Source organism: Varanus komodoensis, unplaced genomic scaffold (assembly GCF_004798865.1).
Source record: "Varanus komodoensis strain SLA01 unplaced genomic scaffold, ASM479886v1 scaffold26, whole genome shotgun sequence".
Taxonomy (NCBI): domain Eukaryota; kingdom Metazoa; phylum Chordata; class Lepidosauria; order Squamata; family Varanidae; genus Varanus; species Varanus komodoensis.
The window spans coordinates 3,580,682-3,598,246 of NW_025335684.1; the positions used below are offsets into that span (position 1 = coordinate 3,580,682).

Genomic DNA, 17,565 nt, shown 5'->3' on the forward strand with positions numbered 1-17,565 from the left:
GGAGCGCTGCTCAAGGTCACGGCGCGCGGGGATGCCCGCGGCGCAGCGCCTGGGCGCGCTCCTGGGGACTGTCGGGCTTCGCCGGCGCGCCCCGGGGATCGGGAGGGCAGGCGACCGCGGCCGGGCTTCGGCGACCCCGCGCCCCAGCTCCGCTCCGCGCCCCGAAGAGGCGGCTCCGGGGGGCTCCGGGTCGGGGCCCCCCCCCCGGGTCGAGGGCCCCCGGGGAGTCACCTGCCGGGTGCTCGGCGTGCGGCTCTCCCTGGCGTCCGAGCGCGCGAAGGTGCATCGGCTGGGAGTCGCCGGGGAGCCGCGCACCTGTGCGCACATGCAGGTGGGCACGCGCGCTCGAGAGGGAAGCCCCCGCGCAGTGCCCTTGCCAGAGCAGAGGCCTCCAGCTGGTGGCCCCCGAGATGTTCGGCTTGCACCCCCAGCAGCCGGAGCTAGCGTAGCCCGTGGATCATGGAACACGGGAAGCTGTCCTGTGGACTCTCTCGGGCAGCACGGGGAGGGCGGGGGTCCTTCTTGCGGGCTGCTGCAGCCGCGGTGTGCCGGTGATCTCCCCTTGCTATGGGGAAGGAGCCGCGGGCCGGAACATCTAGAGAGACTTTGCCTGTTTCAGGAAGAGGAAGTGGGGAGCGACAAGATCTCGGTGCCCTCAATGCTTGTTGGAGGGAAATCCCACTGACTGTCCCAAGCGGACGTTGCTCGGCCGGAGATGCTGTCAGTGGGATGTCCGTGACTGGTTTGGAGCTCATGGAAGTGTGGAGCCCTGAGCTGCTTTTTTGGGTGTGTGATGGACTCAAAAAACACACTTCTACACATGTCTCCTTTTCGTGAGGGGTAGGCCTGGAAATCCCCAGGGGATGACTGGGGCAGCTGTCTGGAAATTAATAATTACTCAAGTAGTTAAAAGTTTATCTATCCCATACCCTGCAAACGGCTCCGGACGGCTTACAATAAATAAGTAGAATAGAACAAACGTATCAAAGTGCACCATAAATAGGAAGGAGGGTTGAAGTGACAGCTTACATTTAAACCATTGGAAGTGAGAAAGTTTTCATATGTTGGTGGGGACGGGTGAGCTTTGAAGCTCTGGAAAAATTCAGGCTCAACTCTTTGACGCACTTGCAAAGTCATGGGCAGGCAACCTCCTATCCATGGACCCAGCCCAGCCTGCAGAGGTGTGGACCTCCGTGATAAGGAACTCAGTGGTCTAACACAAACTTTGTACGCATGGGGTTCCACCTGCAACCATCTTCATTTATATTTAGAGCATCACATGTGGGTAATTGGTTGCTTTTCCGCCTGAGTCTGTAGGGCCCTGAAATTTACATTTAAAAGGTTGCAATGAATTAATTAATCTATTTTTAAACAAAGGTATAGCTCCTAGAAATATAAAGCAATCCTATGAACCTTGAGGCAGAAATAGTCCTGCAACTTTCTGAGAGTAGGCCTGTGCTCTTCATAGTTCTCTGTTGTTGTTTTTAATGCTAGAACACTTACAGTATTCCACAGGTTGTAAAATTGGCCAGAAGATGATGGTGGTGGTGGTGGTCCAGGTTTTTAAAAGGCCAGTTTTAAAAGACAGTTGTAAATGGAAATTGCGATCTTGAGCATGGTATTCTTTGAACTGTAGATATTTGGCAGTGTTTTATCATAGCTGAGGAATGGATATTTTGGGCATTTACTGCTGGGTCCTTGCTCTCTGTGCACAGAATGAGGGTTATGAAATTTGGGGCTGATGCAGTTATTCTAGGGAAGTGAAAAGGAGAAGTGTCCAGCAACGCTTGTGGAATGGCACAGCCACACTGTCAACACTGCTTGTGCCTGGCAGAGGCTGCTAAATGGCTCTTTGTGCAGGTTGTGTGGCATGTTGACATATTGTGGCAGGTCGTGCTGGCTGAAGGAAAGGAATGAAGAGAGAGAGTTTGTCAGGGCCCCAGTGGGTTGTGGCTGGGATGCTGGACTGGGACTCCAGAGGTCTGGATTCTGGTCTCCCCTTAGCCTTGAAGCTCACTGGGTGATTTTGGGCCAGTCATGGACTCTTAGCTTGGCCTACCTTGCAGGGTTGTTGTGAGGATAAAATGGGAGGAGGGGGAAGGACCTTGTAAACTTCTTTAGAAAGGGAGGATGGAAAGTTACAAATAGTGGTTATTATTTATCTTAGTGCCCTCTAGATGCCTTGGACTATGATCCCCATTATCTCCAACCAACTTGTATGGCATAAGAACGGAATAAAGATGTGGCAGCCAGGCTTTTAAAGATCTGATATGCCTTTCTGTATTTCTTAGAATGTTTTGGAGCAGTTGGACTGGATTTGGGTGACCTAGTTTTCATCTTTTCCACAAAGCTCATGGCATCACATAGGACCAGTTGTTGACTCTCCCTTGAACCTACCTCATAGGGTTGTTGTGGGGATAAAAATAGAGAGAAGCAGGACCACATGAGCTGCCTTGGAAAAGGCGATGAAAAAGCAACAGTTCATGTGCATTATTTGTCTCGTACTGTTGGGCCTGGACTGTTTGGCTTACCTTCAGTAACCAAGGATTTTTAAGGATTTAAAAAAAATTAAAAGATTTAAGAAAAATCTTCAAGAATTTCTAACCTTGCTGTCCTTCAGTTATCTTCCTGTTCGCTCACGGGGATGGCAGCAACCGAGAGCTGCTTTGGAAGTCTGTATTTGGCAGAAAAGTGAGATAAAAAATGAAACGAATCCATGTATGCCTTTGAGTGTAAAGTACAGGGTGTTGAATTTTCTCTGCCTGAAGGGAAGAGAGCTTGGCTGGATTGGGAATTGAGCAGCCGAGGTTCTGTACACCCACAGTGCAGCATCAATGCAAACACTGAGTTGTGATGGAAAAATTCTTTTTGGAAGTTTTCTATATGGAAAGTCATTGCTTTTCCTGTGGAAAACTTTCCGTTTCTAAAAATGCTCTGCTGGATGCATACTGTGGCAGTCAAACGGGAAAGGTTTCAAGCTGTATATAACTTCTTTCAGGTGACTAGAAAACATGTGTGTACATGAGCTGCTGTGAATCAATGCACAGAAGTTTTGGCATGCTAAACGTGAGCAGGCGAAGAAATGCCTTCGTAAAAGTAGACAATAGAAAGGGAAGGCCTCTTGCTTTGGATGGCTGTGTCACAAAACGTGGACGTGTTCCAATAATGGCATTTGCAAAATAGATCTTTGAATGTGTATGAATATCAGAGTTCAGCCCTATTTAATACAGCCTCCCCACTCCGCACCATCAAATATTTGAGCTCAGTTTCGTTTGGTTATGGAAATAACTTTTTTGAGGTACTGAAACTGCTGTCTGAATTTGCCAGTTCCATCCACCAATGCAAGCAAACCTGAGCTCATAAATATATTTTTACACCTTTCACCAGGGAGCCAAGATTAGCAGTGGCTCCTTGTCAAGAGAAGCTTGATGGTTCCCCAGAAAACCCAGATTCTGTTGCCCATATAAATTGTGTGCATTGAGTAAATTATCCTGTGTATATAATTTGTTGGGTTGGGCAAGCTTCCCTAGGCCATCTCACACCCCCCAATCCCAGAAAAGTTTGCCAAATATTCCAAAACCTCATTGCCGTGCCTGTTTTTGCCACCTTAAGGGCTAGAAACTTTATTTCTGTAAAGCAACATTCAGGTTCTCAAGGTTTTGGGTTTTGCATGCAGTTCTGCTGGGTTAAGAAAAGGCACTTTGCTCTGTGAATGACGTTGGGCATCTTTAGGATGGTACGGCCAACACATCTCCTAAGCTTCTGCTGGAAGTTTGTTGGCCTTGGTGAACCATTAAAAGTTGCGCATTATTTATCCCAAAGCAGGAAGCTGATCAATGTGACCAGACTGTAATTGTTCACCAAGCAGATGCGATTGTTGTGGTTGCTTTTGTGCCAGCAATTTCCCAGCGTTGCACCATGTGTTTACATATTTTTCCCAATTCGTTGTTCTGATGAGTTTCTCCCTTGAGCTGTCTCCATCTGTTTGTTCCTGCCTTTAACCATCCCAAATCTTTGCAGGACAAAGATGACAGGATGAGATGAGGGAGAAGAGCACCGGGTACGGTCTCGTTGAGGGAAGAATAAAGAATAATTGACTTTATTTTGTGTGCTTGTTTTACGGAAAGCATTTTTACACGCACTTGCCTGCCTTTGGCCTTTGGCCAAAAAAGGATCTCAGATCTCACAGCGAACAGAAATAAAGTCACTGTCCGGAGTCTTGTCCTCTGAAAGGCTCAACATGCAAGGAAAAGGGGATGAGTAGGGAGGGGGAAAAGAAAAGAAAACGTAGGCACTCCGTTCTTAGTTAAAAGTTAAAATGAACTGGATCAAGGCACAAGTAGCAGCAGCTGGAGCAGAAAGAAGGGGAGGTCTTTGCTGCAGCGGTTTGTCCTCTGAATAATTTGTGAAATTAGCAACACTTGGACAATTTGGGTCCGGGTTAGTTGAAGAATTGCCTACCCTGCATGGCCCTTACAGCCATTCCCAGGGGCCTACTTACTTTCCTGCCTGCAAAATCAGTAAAGAGGCAGGGCTTTCACAGGGGTGGCCCCTAAACTATTAAATTCCCTGCTAAGAGAGAGATGTCTGTTTTCATTAGTGGTTGCTTTTAAAGGGCTTTAAAAAGCATGCCTTTTCTGTCTGGCTTTTAGCTGAAAAGGTTTTATACTACTGAACAAATGTAGAATTTTACCGTTCTGTAAAACACTTCTATCTCCAGGAAGCAGCTAAGAAATGCATTCTTTAAATAGATAAGGTACAAGCCCCATAATTTCTTTCCAACTCAACTAATGGTTCATTTTGCAGATTCTCATGGGCTGCACCTAGTAATTAATTGAGTCATTGCATCAGCTTTTTCTCCGTCTTGGTCCTTTCCAAATCTGTTGGCTTTCAACTGCCTCTCTGACCAGAAAGCATGGGAGCTGTAGTCCGTAAAATAGGGAAGGCAACAGGCTGGCAAAGGCCGAGTTATCCTGCATGTTATTGTGGAATCATTGAAAGTTGAGCAGATGCACGGAAGCCACAGTGAGATGTTGTTCTGTACAAAATCTTCATTCCAAGATGTTGTAATTGGATTTCCCAGCCTAACAGTTTCTCCCATCTTGAGTGTTATTTATTTATTTATTTATTTATTTCTATGCCGTCCATTACTTAAAAAAAAGTCTCCGGACAGCTTACAAGGAAGGAGTTTTACCTAAATGGAAGCCCATGGAATTTGCTTTTAGTTCTCATATTTCAGAGAAAATATGACCTCATGTTAGGCATGCAAGAATTGCTGCTGTCTTTTGTTTGGGTGATTTTCAAATGGTATTTTCTACACTTAAAGAACAGGAGGAAGTGGTTTATCAATAGTGTTCATTGTGATGGTGAAGTTGAGTCTCTGTGTTTGAAGTGTGTCTGGCCATGGTTGGAAACAGCCATCTTTGTATGTCCATAAACCTTCTGTAATTATGCTAGTTTTATTGAAACGTGTGTGTGTATGCACAAAATATAATATACATTATATAATATATAAAAATATAAGCACAACATATTCCTTCAGATGCCGCTTTAGGCAAAATGGAACAACTTCTCTCCCTGTCAGTTCTCTTTCCTGAATGCAGAAAGATAAGTTCTTGACTGTTGAATGATCAGCAGAAAACACTCTGTCCATGCTCAGAGGCACTCCTGTTTCTGTGGGAATGGGAGGGGGAAAGACCTGGCATAAAACAACAACACAAATCCAAGGGTTTCATCTTGCCAGTAACTGCATCATTGTCGGCATCGGGTGAGCCTAAAAACTAGAATGTTGCATTTTCATGTGACCCTTAAAATCCCAAAGTGGCTGTGCCATCTTTCCATGACGTTCCGCTCTTGGCATCGCTCTCTGGACCCAGATGATGCTCACATGCTCTGCTGCTCCCTTGCCACAAGCGGACACGGGCAGAGGCAGGACGGGATTGCGGAGAGCAAACCATCGAAAGGAAAGGGCTAGTCTGTGGGAAAAGTCCCTTGCCCGACGGTTTGCAAGCTGCTTTTGCGATGCCCTGTGGGGGACTGATTTCAGCGACGAAGGAAGACTCAGGGTTTGCGGAGAGAGCTGTTTATGCCCCAGGCCTTGTCCCTCTGGCAAGTTTCATATTTTCAAAAGCAGAAATGCAACGCCAGCTGTCCTTCTGTTTGTTTGTTTGTTTGTTTGTTTGGCAGAAACCAGGACGGTACCAGCACCTTCAGCACCATGGCCAAACGGACCTCTTGTCTTCTAAGTGTCCCTTGCTTAACGAGGATAACTTGGGAATTGTACGAGTTCATATGCCAAACTCGGCCAATGTTTTCCTTCTGCTTTTCTCTGGCAACATTTGAATACAAGGCGGGTGTGTTGCCGCGGTCTCTGCGCTGAGGATGGGCTGGGTCCTCCTGGGATTGCATTCCCAATCGATCAGTGGAGCATGCCTTAGTCATGGTATCCTGGCCTATCCTACCTCGCAGGGCTGTTGTGAGGTTAAAAAAGCAATAGCTTCTGAGTGTCTTCAGAGGAGAATGGGATAAGTAAAAATCTTGATAGATAAAAGTGGTGGCTTTTCCTGCTTTCTGTATTTTTGAAAAGTTCACCATGTAGGAAGCTGCTCTGTGGTCCCTCTAGCTCTGTATGGCCGGTGTAGTGAGAGAGTTGGACCAGGAATCTGGGGGATCCAGGTTCTAATCCCCCCTTGGCCACGGAGCCCACTGGAACCTACCCAGTTGACTCAATGGCTGAGCGGGGACTCGAACCCGGATCCCCTGAGCCCCAGTTCCTGCTCTTAACCATCACATTTGCAACATGCGATGAACTTCTAATCAAGTCTCAAATGTTTCTCGCTGCCAGTTGCTTACAACAGTTTTGCAATATGTGTCCAGGCCTGTGTTTTACATCCGCATTTTTGTACGCATATGGTTTCTATAATGTTTTTTGAAGGTTTTAATTTTGCATTCTGCCCAAAGAGCTGCAGCTGTGGAGCAGTATAAAAATGCCATAAATTAAATGCCATGTTTAGACAGGAAAATTGTCCTCCAAATTCCAGCATTCCTAAGACATGTAAGAATACCAGAACAAAAATAAGAAACTGTGGACTTGGGAAGAGCAGCTCCAAATATGTCAAAATAGGAGTAGGTCTTGTGATTCACAAAGGGGACAGCTCCTGGAATGATCGCAGCTCGGGAAGCGCACCAGGTGTAAAGTGGTGCTTGAGGCTGCTATGGACTAGGAACGCTGGAGCAGAGCTTAGATAGTACGTCTTTTGGCCGCCGGACATGGACTCTGGCCTTGGAGGGACCCGGCTGGGACAGCCTTCTCTCCACGCAGTGACTCGCTTGTGACAAGCACCCAGACGGCCTTTTCCCTGGTCACAACTCTTCTGGCGTAATCCTGCTTTGCCAGTTCTGCTGCCTCTGAGCAGCCTCTCAGGTCTTGAAAGCGTGGCTAGCATTTGGCATCTGCAGCCGGCAGGGCCTCCAATAAGGCCAGCCCCAAATCCACAGAAGTTTGTGCGAGCCCTTGAGCTCCCTCTGTGCACTTCAAGGCTCTTCTCTGTGTAAGAACCAGAGCATGGCAGAGGAATGGAAAACTTGGAAGCCTTGGATTGTAGCACACATTCCGGAACGGAGATGCAATGGTTGACCCTCGTTTCTGGGAACATAATGGGAGGCTTTAGCTCAGAGCAGCTTCTTGCCCAGGGAAAAGCACACCGGCTCCTCAGTTCTCCCTTCCTGGATGCCAGATGCAAAAGACTCTCGTCCGTGTTTTGTAGGAAGTGGCTTCGATGCTGCTGTGACTTGATTCCCTTTGGCTCTCCCACCGTGCAACCCCCTATCCATGCCCAGCTGCCCTGCAAAGAAATGGAACTCATAGGATTCCTCCTATTTATAGCCACCCGTAAACGTAACCATTTCACAGCCCCAGTGGGGTGTGTAGGAACCTGCCTCGTATCAGCTCAGATGCTGCTTTGGCGGGTCCCCTTCTGCGTTTGCACCTGCTTTCCTTTTGATCTGGAGTTGCCCAGGCCTGAGCGTGTTTTATCTGTGAGTTCTGCCCACGAGCGCCAGTGGCCACTCGCTCTCATTAATCCGTTATGGCATGTTGATTGGCCGTGAAGAGGACACGGGGCAGACGGCAGGGAGTGGTCATGCGCTCACCTCCGGGCGAGCCGGCTCTTTCCCACTTGGTGCCAGTTTAGGTTACCACATGGGCTGTTAATCTTTCTGTCCTGTTTGCCATAGCAGATCATTGATTTCTGTGTACGCGCTTCTTAAATCCTCGTTTGGACGGAAGCGCTGTCTGTAGATCTTTAAAGCAAATCAATAAACATTTTCCTTGCCATTGGCAACTGGAGGAATGCACCCGTCTCGCCTGTAAAATAAAGTGCATGCATGGACCATCATTCAAAAGGAAAGTACGGATTTCTGGCCGGCGTGTCAGTTTTTCACTGTGCCTTTCTGTCTCCTCTCTTTCTTGCAGACAGCTCTGGGCAGGAAAAGCTGCTTAATGTTGTGCTTGATACCCTCGAAGGGAAGGATCCGGGCCATCCGCAAACACCATGTTGGCTTCAGGTGTGCCCAGGGCAGTCGGAGGTGAGCTTGGCCTGAAGTAGCTCTGACGCACGAGCCAGGATGACGAAAGCGCGCCTCTTCCGCCTTTCGGTGGTGGTGGGGTCCATCTTCATGATCCTGTTGATCATTGTGTATTGGGACAATGTTGGAACGGCTCACTTCTATCTGCACACCACGCTGTCCAGGCCGCACAGGGTGTTCCCCACCGTCATCCCAGGGGACGGCCAAAGTGCTCTGCTGGACGTGGATGACTTCTTGAAGACGTTCCTGAATTCTGACCCCAGGAAGAACGTCGATCTCAGCCGGAAGACCGAGCAGCCGCCCGTGCATGCCTCCAGCCGTCCCGCCGCTGGCAACTTGGAAGAGAACGTCCGTGGCTACGATTGGTCTACTCGGGATGCCAGCCTGATCCTGGACCAAGAGAAGTTGCAAGCAGAGCGGCGGAGGACCCTGCAGGAGCTGTGCTCCAACTCCAGCTTTACTTTCCCGACCAAGGAACGGTCGTTTGACGACATCCCCAACTACGAACTCAACCACCTCATTGTGGACGACCGCCATGGCGTCATCTACTGTTACGTCCCCAAAGTGGCCTGCACGAACTGGAAGCGGGTGATGATTGTCCTGAGCGAGAGCCTGATGGACCAGGGGGTCCCGTATGTTGACCCCCTGGACATCCCCCGGGAGCACGTCCATAACACCAGCACCCACTTCACCTTCAACAAGTTCTGGCGCCGGTACGGCAAGTTCTCCCGCCACCTCATGAAGATCAAGCTGAAGAAGTACACCAAGTTCCTCTTTGTCCGCGACCCCTTTGTCCGGCTCATCTCGGCCTTCCGCAGCAAATTCGAGCTGCAGAACGACGAGTTCTACCGCCGGTTCGCCATCCCGATGCTGAAGCTGTACGGCAACCACAGCAGCCTCCCGACGTCGGTGAGCGAGGCCTTTGGGGCCGGCCTCAAAGTCTCCTTCCCAGACTTCATCCAGTACTTGCTGGATCCCCGGACAGAGAAGCTGGCCCCTTTCAATGAGCACTGGAGGCAGGTGTACCGCCTCTGCCACCCGTGCCAGATCGATTATGACTTTATCGGCAAGCTGGAGAGCTTGGATGAGGATGCGGCTCACCTGCTGCAGATGCTCAAGGTGGACCACCTTCTCCGGTTCCCTCCCAGCTATCGGAACAGGACAGCCAGCAGCTGGGAGGAAGACTGGTTTGCCAACATCCCCGTGGCTTGGCGACAGCAGCTGTACAAGCTCTACGAAGCCGACTTTGTGCTCTTCGGATATCCCAAGCCGGAAAGCCTACTTAAAAACTGAATCCGACGGAGCTGGGTGACAGAGAGCGTTCAAAATACCCAAAGATCCCTCTTCCCTGGCCCCCGATAAGAGCATCCCGTTTGCTCCTGTGGACACACTTCCAACTGACATTCTCCAAATGTACCTTTTTCTACTGCGTTTTACATGCCTGCTTGGATGCCAAATCCCTCAAATCTCCTGATGAAGGGGTTCCCCCCTTCATTTTAAGTCTGTTTTCTTCCATTGAAGCGCAGCCCTTGTTCTGCTTTTAGGAGACCGGTTTTCTGTTCCACCACCAAGTGTATTCCTTTGGATGCTTTTATTAGGGCATTTTCTTAAAAAAAAGGGAAAAAGGCAAAAAACAAAACAAATATGGAAAGAAAAGAAAGAATTAATATATTAAAATATTTAATACAAACCGTGTTGTGGAAGGAGGAGAGTACAGCAGGAGCTTGTTTCTTCCATGCAGACCTGTTTTGGTTATATTTGGGGTATCATGGGCTAGGGGCGCTGGGTCTGACACCTGTGACCTGAGCCATTACATCCAGATCCTGCAAATGACCTCCCCCCCCCACACACACACACCTGGGGGGCTCTGCACTTTTGCACAGGATTTCTCTTCCCAAACAAAAGGGCTGAAAAACCTTTCCCAAGAGGCTTGGTCACTGGCAGGAGAAACATTAAGCTAAAGTGTGCTGGCAGGTTTGGCCCCGCCCCTTCAGCCTTGGCCCCACCCACCATCGACTGCGGCCCCCGGGCTTGAAGAGGTTCAGCACCTCCAGTGGTTCCATGTCCTGAGTTCTTACTCTGACTTGGATCTTCTAGACAAAGCTTTTATCCCACTCGCCCCTTGCCTGGGCACCGGGACCGGCTCTCGGCGCCTTTTCCCCTCCTGATTTCTGCACTGCTTCCTTCATATTTTTTCTTACTGCACAAAATCCACGAAGGGAAAAAGGGTGGGATCGCTCCGTGACCCCTGTGGATCAATAGACCTAGGAGCTCCTGAAACAGACGGTTGCGTTTCCCCAGAGTTTCAATTGCTTGCCCCCTGCAGAATTTACAGCGGGGGTGGGCAAGCTTGAAGGGTGCATGGGCCACTTCCTCTTATAGATGCTGGAAAAAACGAGCCTTAAATGGCGACCAGGTGTCCACCGGTTTCCTTGCTCGGCTTGGTCAGCCGTTTGCGTCACATGCCCAGCATGGAGAAATCCCCCCCCGCCCGGGAATTTTTTAACTGAATTTAGGAGGCAGTGCAGGATGGTGTGGACAGCATGTGGCTGATGGGTCATGGTTTCCCACCCAGTTTACAGGCTCTCATACCCCTTTATACAGCCATATGCCTTCCAGAGTTCCAAGCCCCTTGGCAACACACACACACACACACACACACACACACACACACACACACACACATAATATCTGTTGTATATACAATACTTTGTTTTGAGACATGGTGACCAGAGCTGCATACATCACTCTGAATTCGACCAAGGCTGCTACCATACTAAACATTTATTTTCAGTCTTTTCCTTTTGAATTTTCACAGGAGTATCAGGCCAAGGGGTTTTGCACAACCAGTGTAAACATCTGGCTGGCCATGGCTTGAGTGCATGCGTGGCACCTGCCGTGTCGACCTCGCTGGTTCAGGGGCGGCGTTCACACGCACCGGCTGCTGCTCTGTGCCCACATGGCATGTGAGCGACTCATGTGCTCCCTGCTTTTAAGCAAACACGGCATGGTTATGTGGCCTCAGATCAGGGGTCCTCAAAGTACGGCCCGTGGGCCGCACACGACCCACCATGGTTATTTTCCCAGCCCTCCTCAGGAGAAAAGGGAGAAAAAAGGTAAGAGTCTTGTAGAAGAACACCCCCCCCTTCTCAAGTAAATAACCCCTCACAGTTTCTCTTTCCTCCCACCTGGGTTTGGCCTGATAGATTACCTTAAACAGTGGCCTTCATGCAACCATAATTTCTTTAAAAATGCATTGTTTTTGTACACCGTTCTGCGTGCAATTAAAACATTTGCTGGGCAGGGGCACTCCGCAGGGGCTGCTTGTGGCTGCCTGCACAGGGATTGCAAGAACGGGCTGGACTCGGTTCGTGTGACTTCCAGGATGGAAGGAGGAAAAAAGCCGCCCCAGAGAACTTGCAGGGCGAGGGATACCTGTGGGAGGATGTGGGGCCTGATGATCTGCTGGGCACCCTGGGGGCATGGTGCTATATAAGCCACCCGTGAGCTCGCTGTGCAGTGTGGTTTATGTAGTGCGAAGCTTCTCGGGGATGAAAACCAAAGCACTGGGGGCAGAAAAGCCAGTAAGGGAGTAAAAACAGCATTGAGTGCAAGAGATCTGCTTAAATAGCAAAGACCCGCTTGACTACAGTGTTCTTTGCAGAAGGAGAGGTGGGAAGGAGCAAACCTAGTTTAACTCAGCACAGGGAGGGAGCGGCCACCAAGCAGGCCCCGCTCTTTGTTGCCACCAGACTTGCCTCTGAGGGTGATGGCCCTGAAAGAGGGACTCTCCCAAAGATCTTAGGAGATGGGCCACCTCATATGGAAGAAGGTGATCTTTCAGGAAGTCTGACTCCACATCATACACGAGTGTTAATGCATTCTTTCAGAGTGAGTTCCTCGAAAGGCAGGATTGCATTTCAGGAACTTATTAACGGTGCCCTTTTTAAAATACAAGTTCTCACAAGATTTCTGAAAGAGCAGCCTCTCAGAAGGTGGTGATGGAAAAGGCCCTACTCAGAAGACCTGAGTGTCTTCTCCCGAGATGGCATATGGAGCAGGGCCCTATCGAAATATCTGGGGGGCTGCAGGGCACCCCCACATGTGAACTCGCGCTTTCAAAGTAAGTGCCGCCTTCCCCAACCTGGCCCAGTCCGGAGGTGCCGGATGTCTCCCCCAGGAGCCAGAGCGAGAGCAAGTCACAGGAGAAAGCTGCTCCCATACACAGTGATGGCAAAGGCACGTCTACCCCACTCAAGATGGGACTTGTTCTGAGTTCAAAACCGGATATGGAACCCTCTGCCAAGCCCCCCCCCCCCTTTCTAGCCTCCCCCTGATGCACTGCTGCTCAGCCCAGGCACTCTGTTCTTCTGCAGCAGCCAAAACCTGGAACTTGTGCATCATCCCCAGGAAAAATGCAAGCAACAACTAGACCTTGTGAGCATCCAGCACTTGAAAGCAGATGCACAAGGGCCCGCTTGTCCGAAGGACCCACTTTTGAACGCGCTGGGGGTTCCCACCAGAGGGGCCATTTGCAAAATAAAAATAAAGGCAAGCTAAGCTGGCAGTGGAAACAGTGAGGTAAAAAAAAAGCTGGGAGGAAAAAACCTTTCCTTTGAAAAATGAGTCAGTAACTCGACTTCGGGCAGAGGTATTTGGCCGTTGGGGAGAAAAGGAGACGTTGGCTTTGTGCAACACGCTGATGTTGCTAATCGCTTGCAACGCAGAGGGGCCAGCCTTCCAGCGAGGCACATTTTTTTCTAACGCAGAGGAAAAAAAGAACCTGTTGTGGGTGGAAGAGGAAAAAGTCTGGGCATTGCAGTGCTTGATAAGGGATTGGACGCTGGTTGTGTTTCATGTTCCTCATTTTAACATCACCGTTCTACGGTAGTGCTTTGCAGAGGCAAACAGGAAAAAAGAAGCAGGTCTCTGCCCCAGGCAGCTTACAATATAGCTCTCCATAGCTGGGGAGGCAAGGTTCTCATGGAGTGAATGCAAGCTGATGCAGCTGCCTGCCTTTGGATTCATTTCATTCGGTGCATGCCTTTTCTTCAGACGTTTCAGAGATCTCAGGCGAAAGCTGGAGGGCTAGGTCGTCTTCCTACAGCCGGAGGCCTGCAACCCTGAGAGGGGAATTTCTGAGTTTTGCTGCTTCTCCCCAGAGAGCATCCCTCATCTCTCCTGCTCTGCCCCTGAGATCTGAGAGCATCTTCTTGTGGAGGAGTGAGGGCAGGGCCTGGCTGGAGTGGGCCCTGAGCAGCACCTCCTTTCGTGGGTCCCCTCCCACGCCTTTGGGTCCCCAGCCACCCTGCCCTCTGTCTGGTGCCCATGATGGGTAGCTGCAAGCTGCCATTTTTCACCTCCCACAGTGCCCCTGAGGTGCTGCTGCTTGGCATTGTGGGAAATTAAAATGGCAGCTTGCTGATCCGGTCACCTGATGCTTTTCCATGCGGACAATATCCAGAACTGGTCCTGAGTGGGATGCCTTCTGCAGTAGCACGTCATCTGAGCTTTAAGGCATCTTTGGCCCATGAGCTCAGAGCCAGACCGCTTGCAGCAGGCTATGCACCGCCAAAGATCAGGGGGAGCATATTTGCATGCAATTTCCACCTGTTAATTTGGATGTTAATTTAGCCTTTGAAGTATCTTAAGCAGAAATGCCGTGCATCTCACCCTTAGTGCGTGACCAGCTCACTCCTGGGCCAGGTGTTAATGGAAGACGGGGACCAGTTCTGGATCTTTAAAAGGGAACTGGACAGGACAGATTGCAAGCAGAGGAGACTCATCTGTAGATCCTACATTATTATGTAGGTATTACATTTCGATAGCACCCCACAGCTGACGCCCTTGCTGGGCCAGGGCAAAGTAAACGCAAGACGCCACCCCAGTTGGTTTAAATATCCGTCAAGGTGTTGTGCTGAAGGCCGAGTGGCCATTTAGGCACTTGGACTGGAAAATCATTCCCTTGAAGCCAGGATCACCCATCAGACTGTCCTACTTCCGCCACGTCACGAGAGCTGGCGCACTGGAAAAGCCAGTCATGCCATGGCGAAAAGGAGAAGGGGTGCCCCAGCCCCCGGGGGCCGGACACCATAAAGAGAGACCCTGGGATGGACGTGGAGGTCTTGAAGGAAGCACTGAGAGACAGAGCGAGCGGCTTGGAGGGTGATGGGCCATGGTGGCCAAGGGTCAACTGAATGGTTAACCTCCCTGAGGACAAGTGGAAAGTTTCTCCTGCCCCCCAAGCAATAAAATACAATGGCTTAAGTATTAACCATTGGTGTCCTATCTGGGAATCTAAAATAAGTCAGCAGATGCTTTATCTGCGTAATTGAGACAAAGCCCCTGCCAGGCAAAGCAGAAAGCCCTCAAACTAAACTTCAAGTCATCAAAGACGTTTATGACAAACCATGGATCGAATTATCGGTTCAGATACAGTTGAGCCTATCATGCAGTGGAATGATTTTTAAATGCGTGCTGAGCACCTGACCCAGCCAGGAAAATAACGGCTGGACCCCGCCAGGCTGTATCAGAAATATGAATGCTGCATGCATGCCAAAAGCATGCTCAGAAGCCAGGAAAACAGGATGGGGAGGTCCTGGCTGAAGCAAGGCCATTTCTGCAGAGGCCGAGGGAGGGAGAGGCCGAGGCCCTGTGTTTGGAGAGGGCAGGGTGTGGAAGATAATCTCTGGGTGCTTTGCAGCAAAGCCTTCTGTCTCAGTTGTTTAGCAAAAGCTGCGAAGAAATTACTCATCGTGGCCTGATTATACTGCTGAAGTGAAGAAATCCTGGATTAACAAGGAATGGGTTTCTGCAGGAGAGGTTCCATTCAGTTCTGGTACACAGAAAAGAATTCCCGGGCACTGAACCCTTTCCTTCTCAACGTCAGTCTTTTGCACCAAGCTCCACCTGGGAGCTCGCTTTATAGAAGGCAAAGTGGATCCTGAATGCCTGAATTGGCCCCACCTGTGATGACGAACTCTGCTCCCCACAGCAGCTGGGTATCCCAACCATTTCCTGCTCTTTGGCCAAATACTATTAGCAAGAGTGGAGTGTACCGCACCAGTGGGGGTCAAAAAGGGACACACCTTCCCCTTGTGTATCTTTCCTGAGCCTGGTGCTGGCTAGATGTTTCAGATTCCGACTCCCAGCAGCCCCAGTGGTCAGGGGTGTTGGAAGCTGCAGCCCAATACATCTCCCCGCTACATTTGGGGAAGGCCTAGTCAAAGAACTGCAGAGTTGCATGGGAACGGGGTACTGCCTTCTCTCCAGGCTTGCCCGGTCCATAAGATATTAACTGAAGTCTGTTCTTGGGTTTCCCTATCAAACAGAGGCAAGTGGCCACTGCGGGCTGGGCCTTTTCATTGGTGGCACCGCTCAGTTCCATTATGATCTTTTGCTTGCCTAGGACTTTGATCAGGCTAATGACTCCTACGTCAGTGGAGAAACTCATCCACTTTGGCTGAACCCCGTCTCCAAAATAGGAGCACCACCATGGACAACCCCTGCATAGTTCAGTATAAAAGCTGCAATGGCTAAGCAGCCCCGATGACATAGGCACTGTCCTCCCCTGGCTTGATTTGTGTTCTTAGCACAGCAGTGCTTTGGCCCGAATGATTCTCCGCCCTGTTTGTTTTTCTGCCGCCCTTCTGTTGCCTTGTGCTGTTTAGGCAACCGAGAAACCCTCCGGTTTAGGGTGGGAGGGCTAGTTCTCCAGCTGCCCATATCCATCCGTCAGCCGAGTGGGACACTGCTATAAAAAGCAGACTCTGGCCCATGTCCTTCTGCCCAAGGATTGGGGGCAGGCAAGCCCTGGGGGGCTTAAGCCCAGGTTTTTTGTGGGGTGGGTGAGATAACAAGCAAATCAAACCCTGTTTCACGAAAGAACTAGGAGTGAGTCAGAGGAAAAAAGCAGAGATTTATAGAGCTGGAACTTCAGCCTGAGCGTGTTGTTTGCCAACATCTTCAGGAATGGAAGAAATTTGACTGGAACAGATCCTTGTTTTGCTTGGATGTTTCTTGGGATGGAAAAACAGGCGGGGTTTACGGGAGCCGACAAAGCCAGCACGACGCTTGCTTGCTGCACCGCAGCTCATCTGGCCGTCAGCGAGGCCAGGAAAGCATGTTGCTCGGTGTGCAGACTCGGGGGCTGGGAGTCGGTGTTTCAGACGAGCCAGAAGGACCCAGCAGCTTCCCACCCCGGGGCTCTGTTTTTAACAGCAGCAGCTTTAATAGACCAGCTATTAGTCCTCTGTCTCTGCTCCCGGTTTCCTCATGGAATGACGATAAGGCTTCTGCTTTATTGCTTTTCCTTTCCTGCCTTTCTGGACTGTACTTCCCATTACGTGGTCTAGAGGTGGCGCTGTGGTAGAGAGGACAACGCAACTGCACCATTCGTGACTTGCACTTCGTTTAGGAAAAAGTAAAATACTGGATTTCCCCCACTCCTGCTTTCAAAAAGAGAAAAAGAAAAGCAAAATGGCCATGCTGCCTGAGGATGATAGGGACTGGAGTACAACACATCTGGACAGGGGAGGACTGCCCTACATCAACACGAATGGACTCTTGGCTTGTGTAACATCATCTGAAGCACTTGACACTGGGTCCTATCTTTTGGGGTGGGATGAGGTGTTTATTTATTTATTTATTTATTTATTTATTATTTGGAATTTTTGTATGCCGTCCCATTCACATAACCTCGGGACGGCTACAAATACAGATAAAATCTGGAAACATCCTGGCAATAATTTAAGCCTAATAAATAAAATCAGTACTTATTAAAATATCGTTTAAATGAAAAGGTCTTGGCCTGGCATCGAAAAACAAAGAACGACGGCACCAGGCAGACCTCTCTGGGGAGCGCATTCCATAAGTGGGGCGCCACCACAGAGAAAGCTTAGCTTGCTTAGTTTTTGAAACGTCCCCCCACACTGCAAAACTCAACGGCCCCTCTCCCTTGCCTCAGTGTCCCCTTTACGG

General features: G+C 49.8%; 1 protein-coding gene across 1 annotated transcript; it reads left to right on the forward strand.

The window, feature by feature from the left end:
* Positions 1-212: 212 nt before the first annotated feature.
* Positions 213-10,276, forward strand: CHST12 (carbohydrate sulfotransferase 12). The gene is made up of 2 exons (XM_044433623.1): positions 213-331; positions 8,474-10,276. The coding sequence occupies exon 2, from the start codon at positions 8,626-8,628 to the stop codon at positions 9,877-9,879; it is 1,254 nt and encodes a 417-aa protein (XP_044289558.1). The 5' UTR covers positions 213-331; positions 8,474-8,625; the 3' UTR covers positions 9,880-10,276.
* The last annotated feature ends 7,289 nt before the right edge of the window (positions 10,277-17,565 follow it).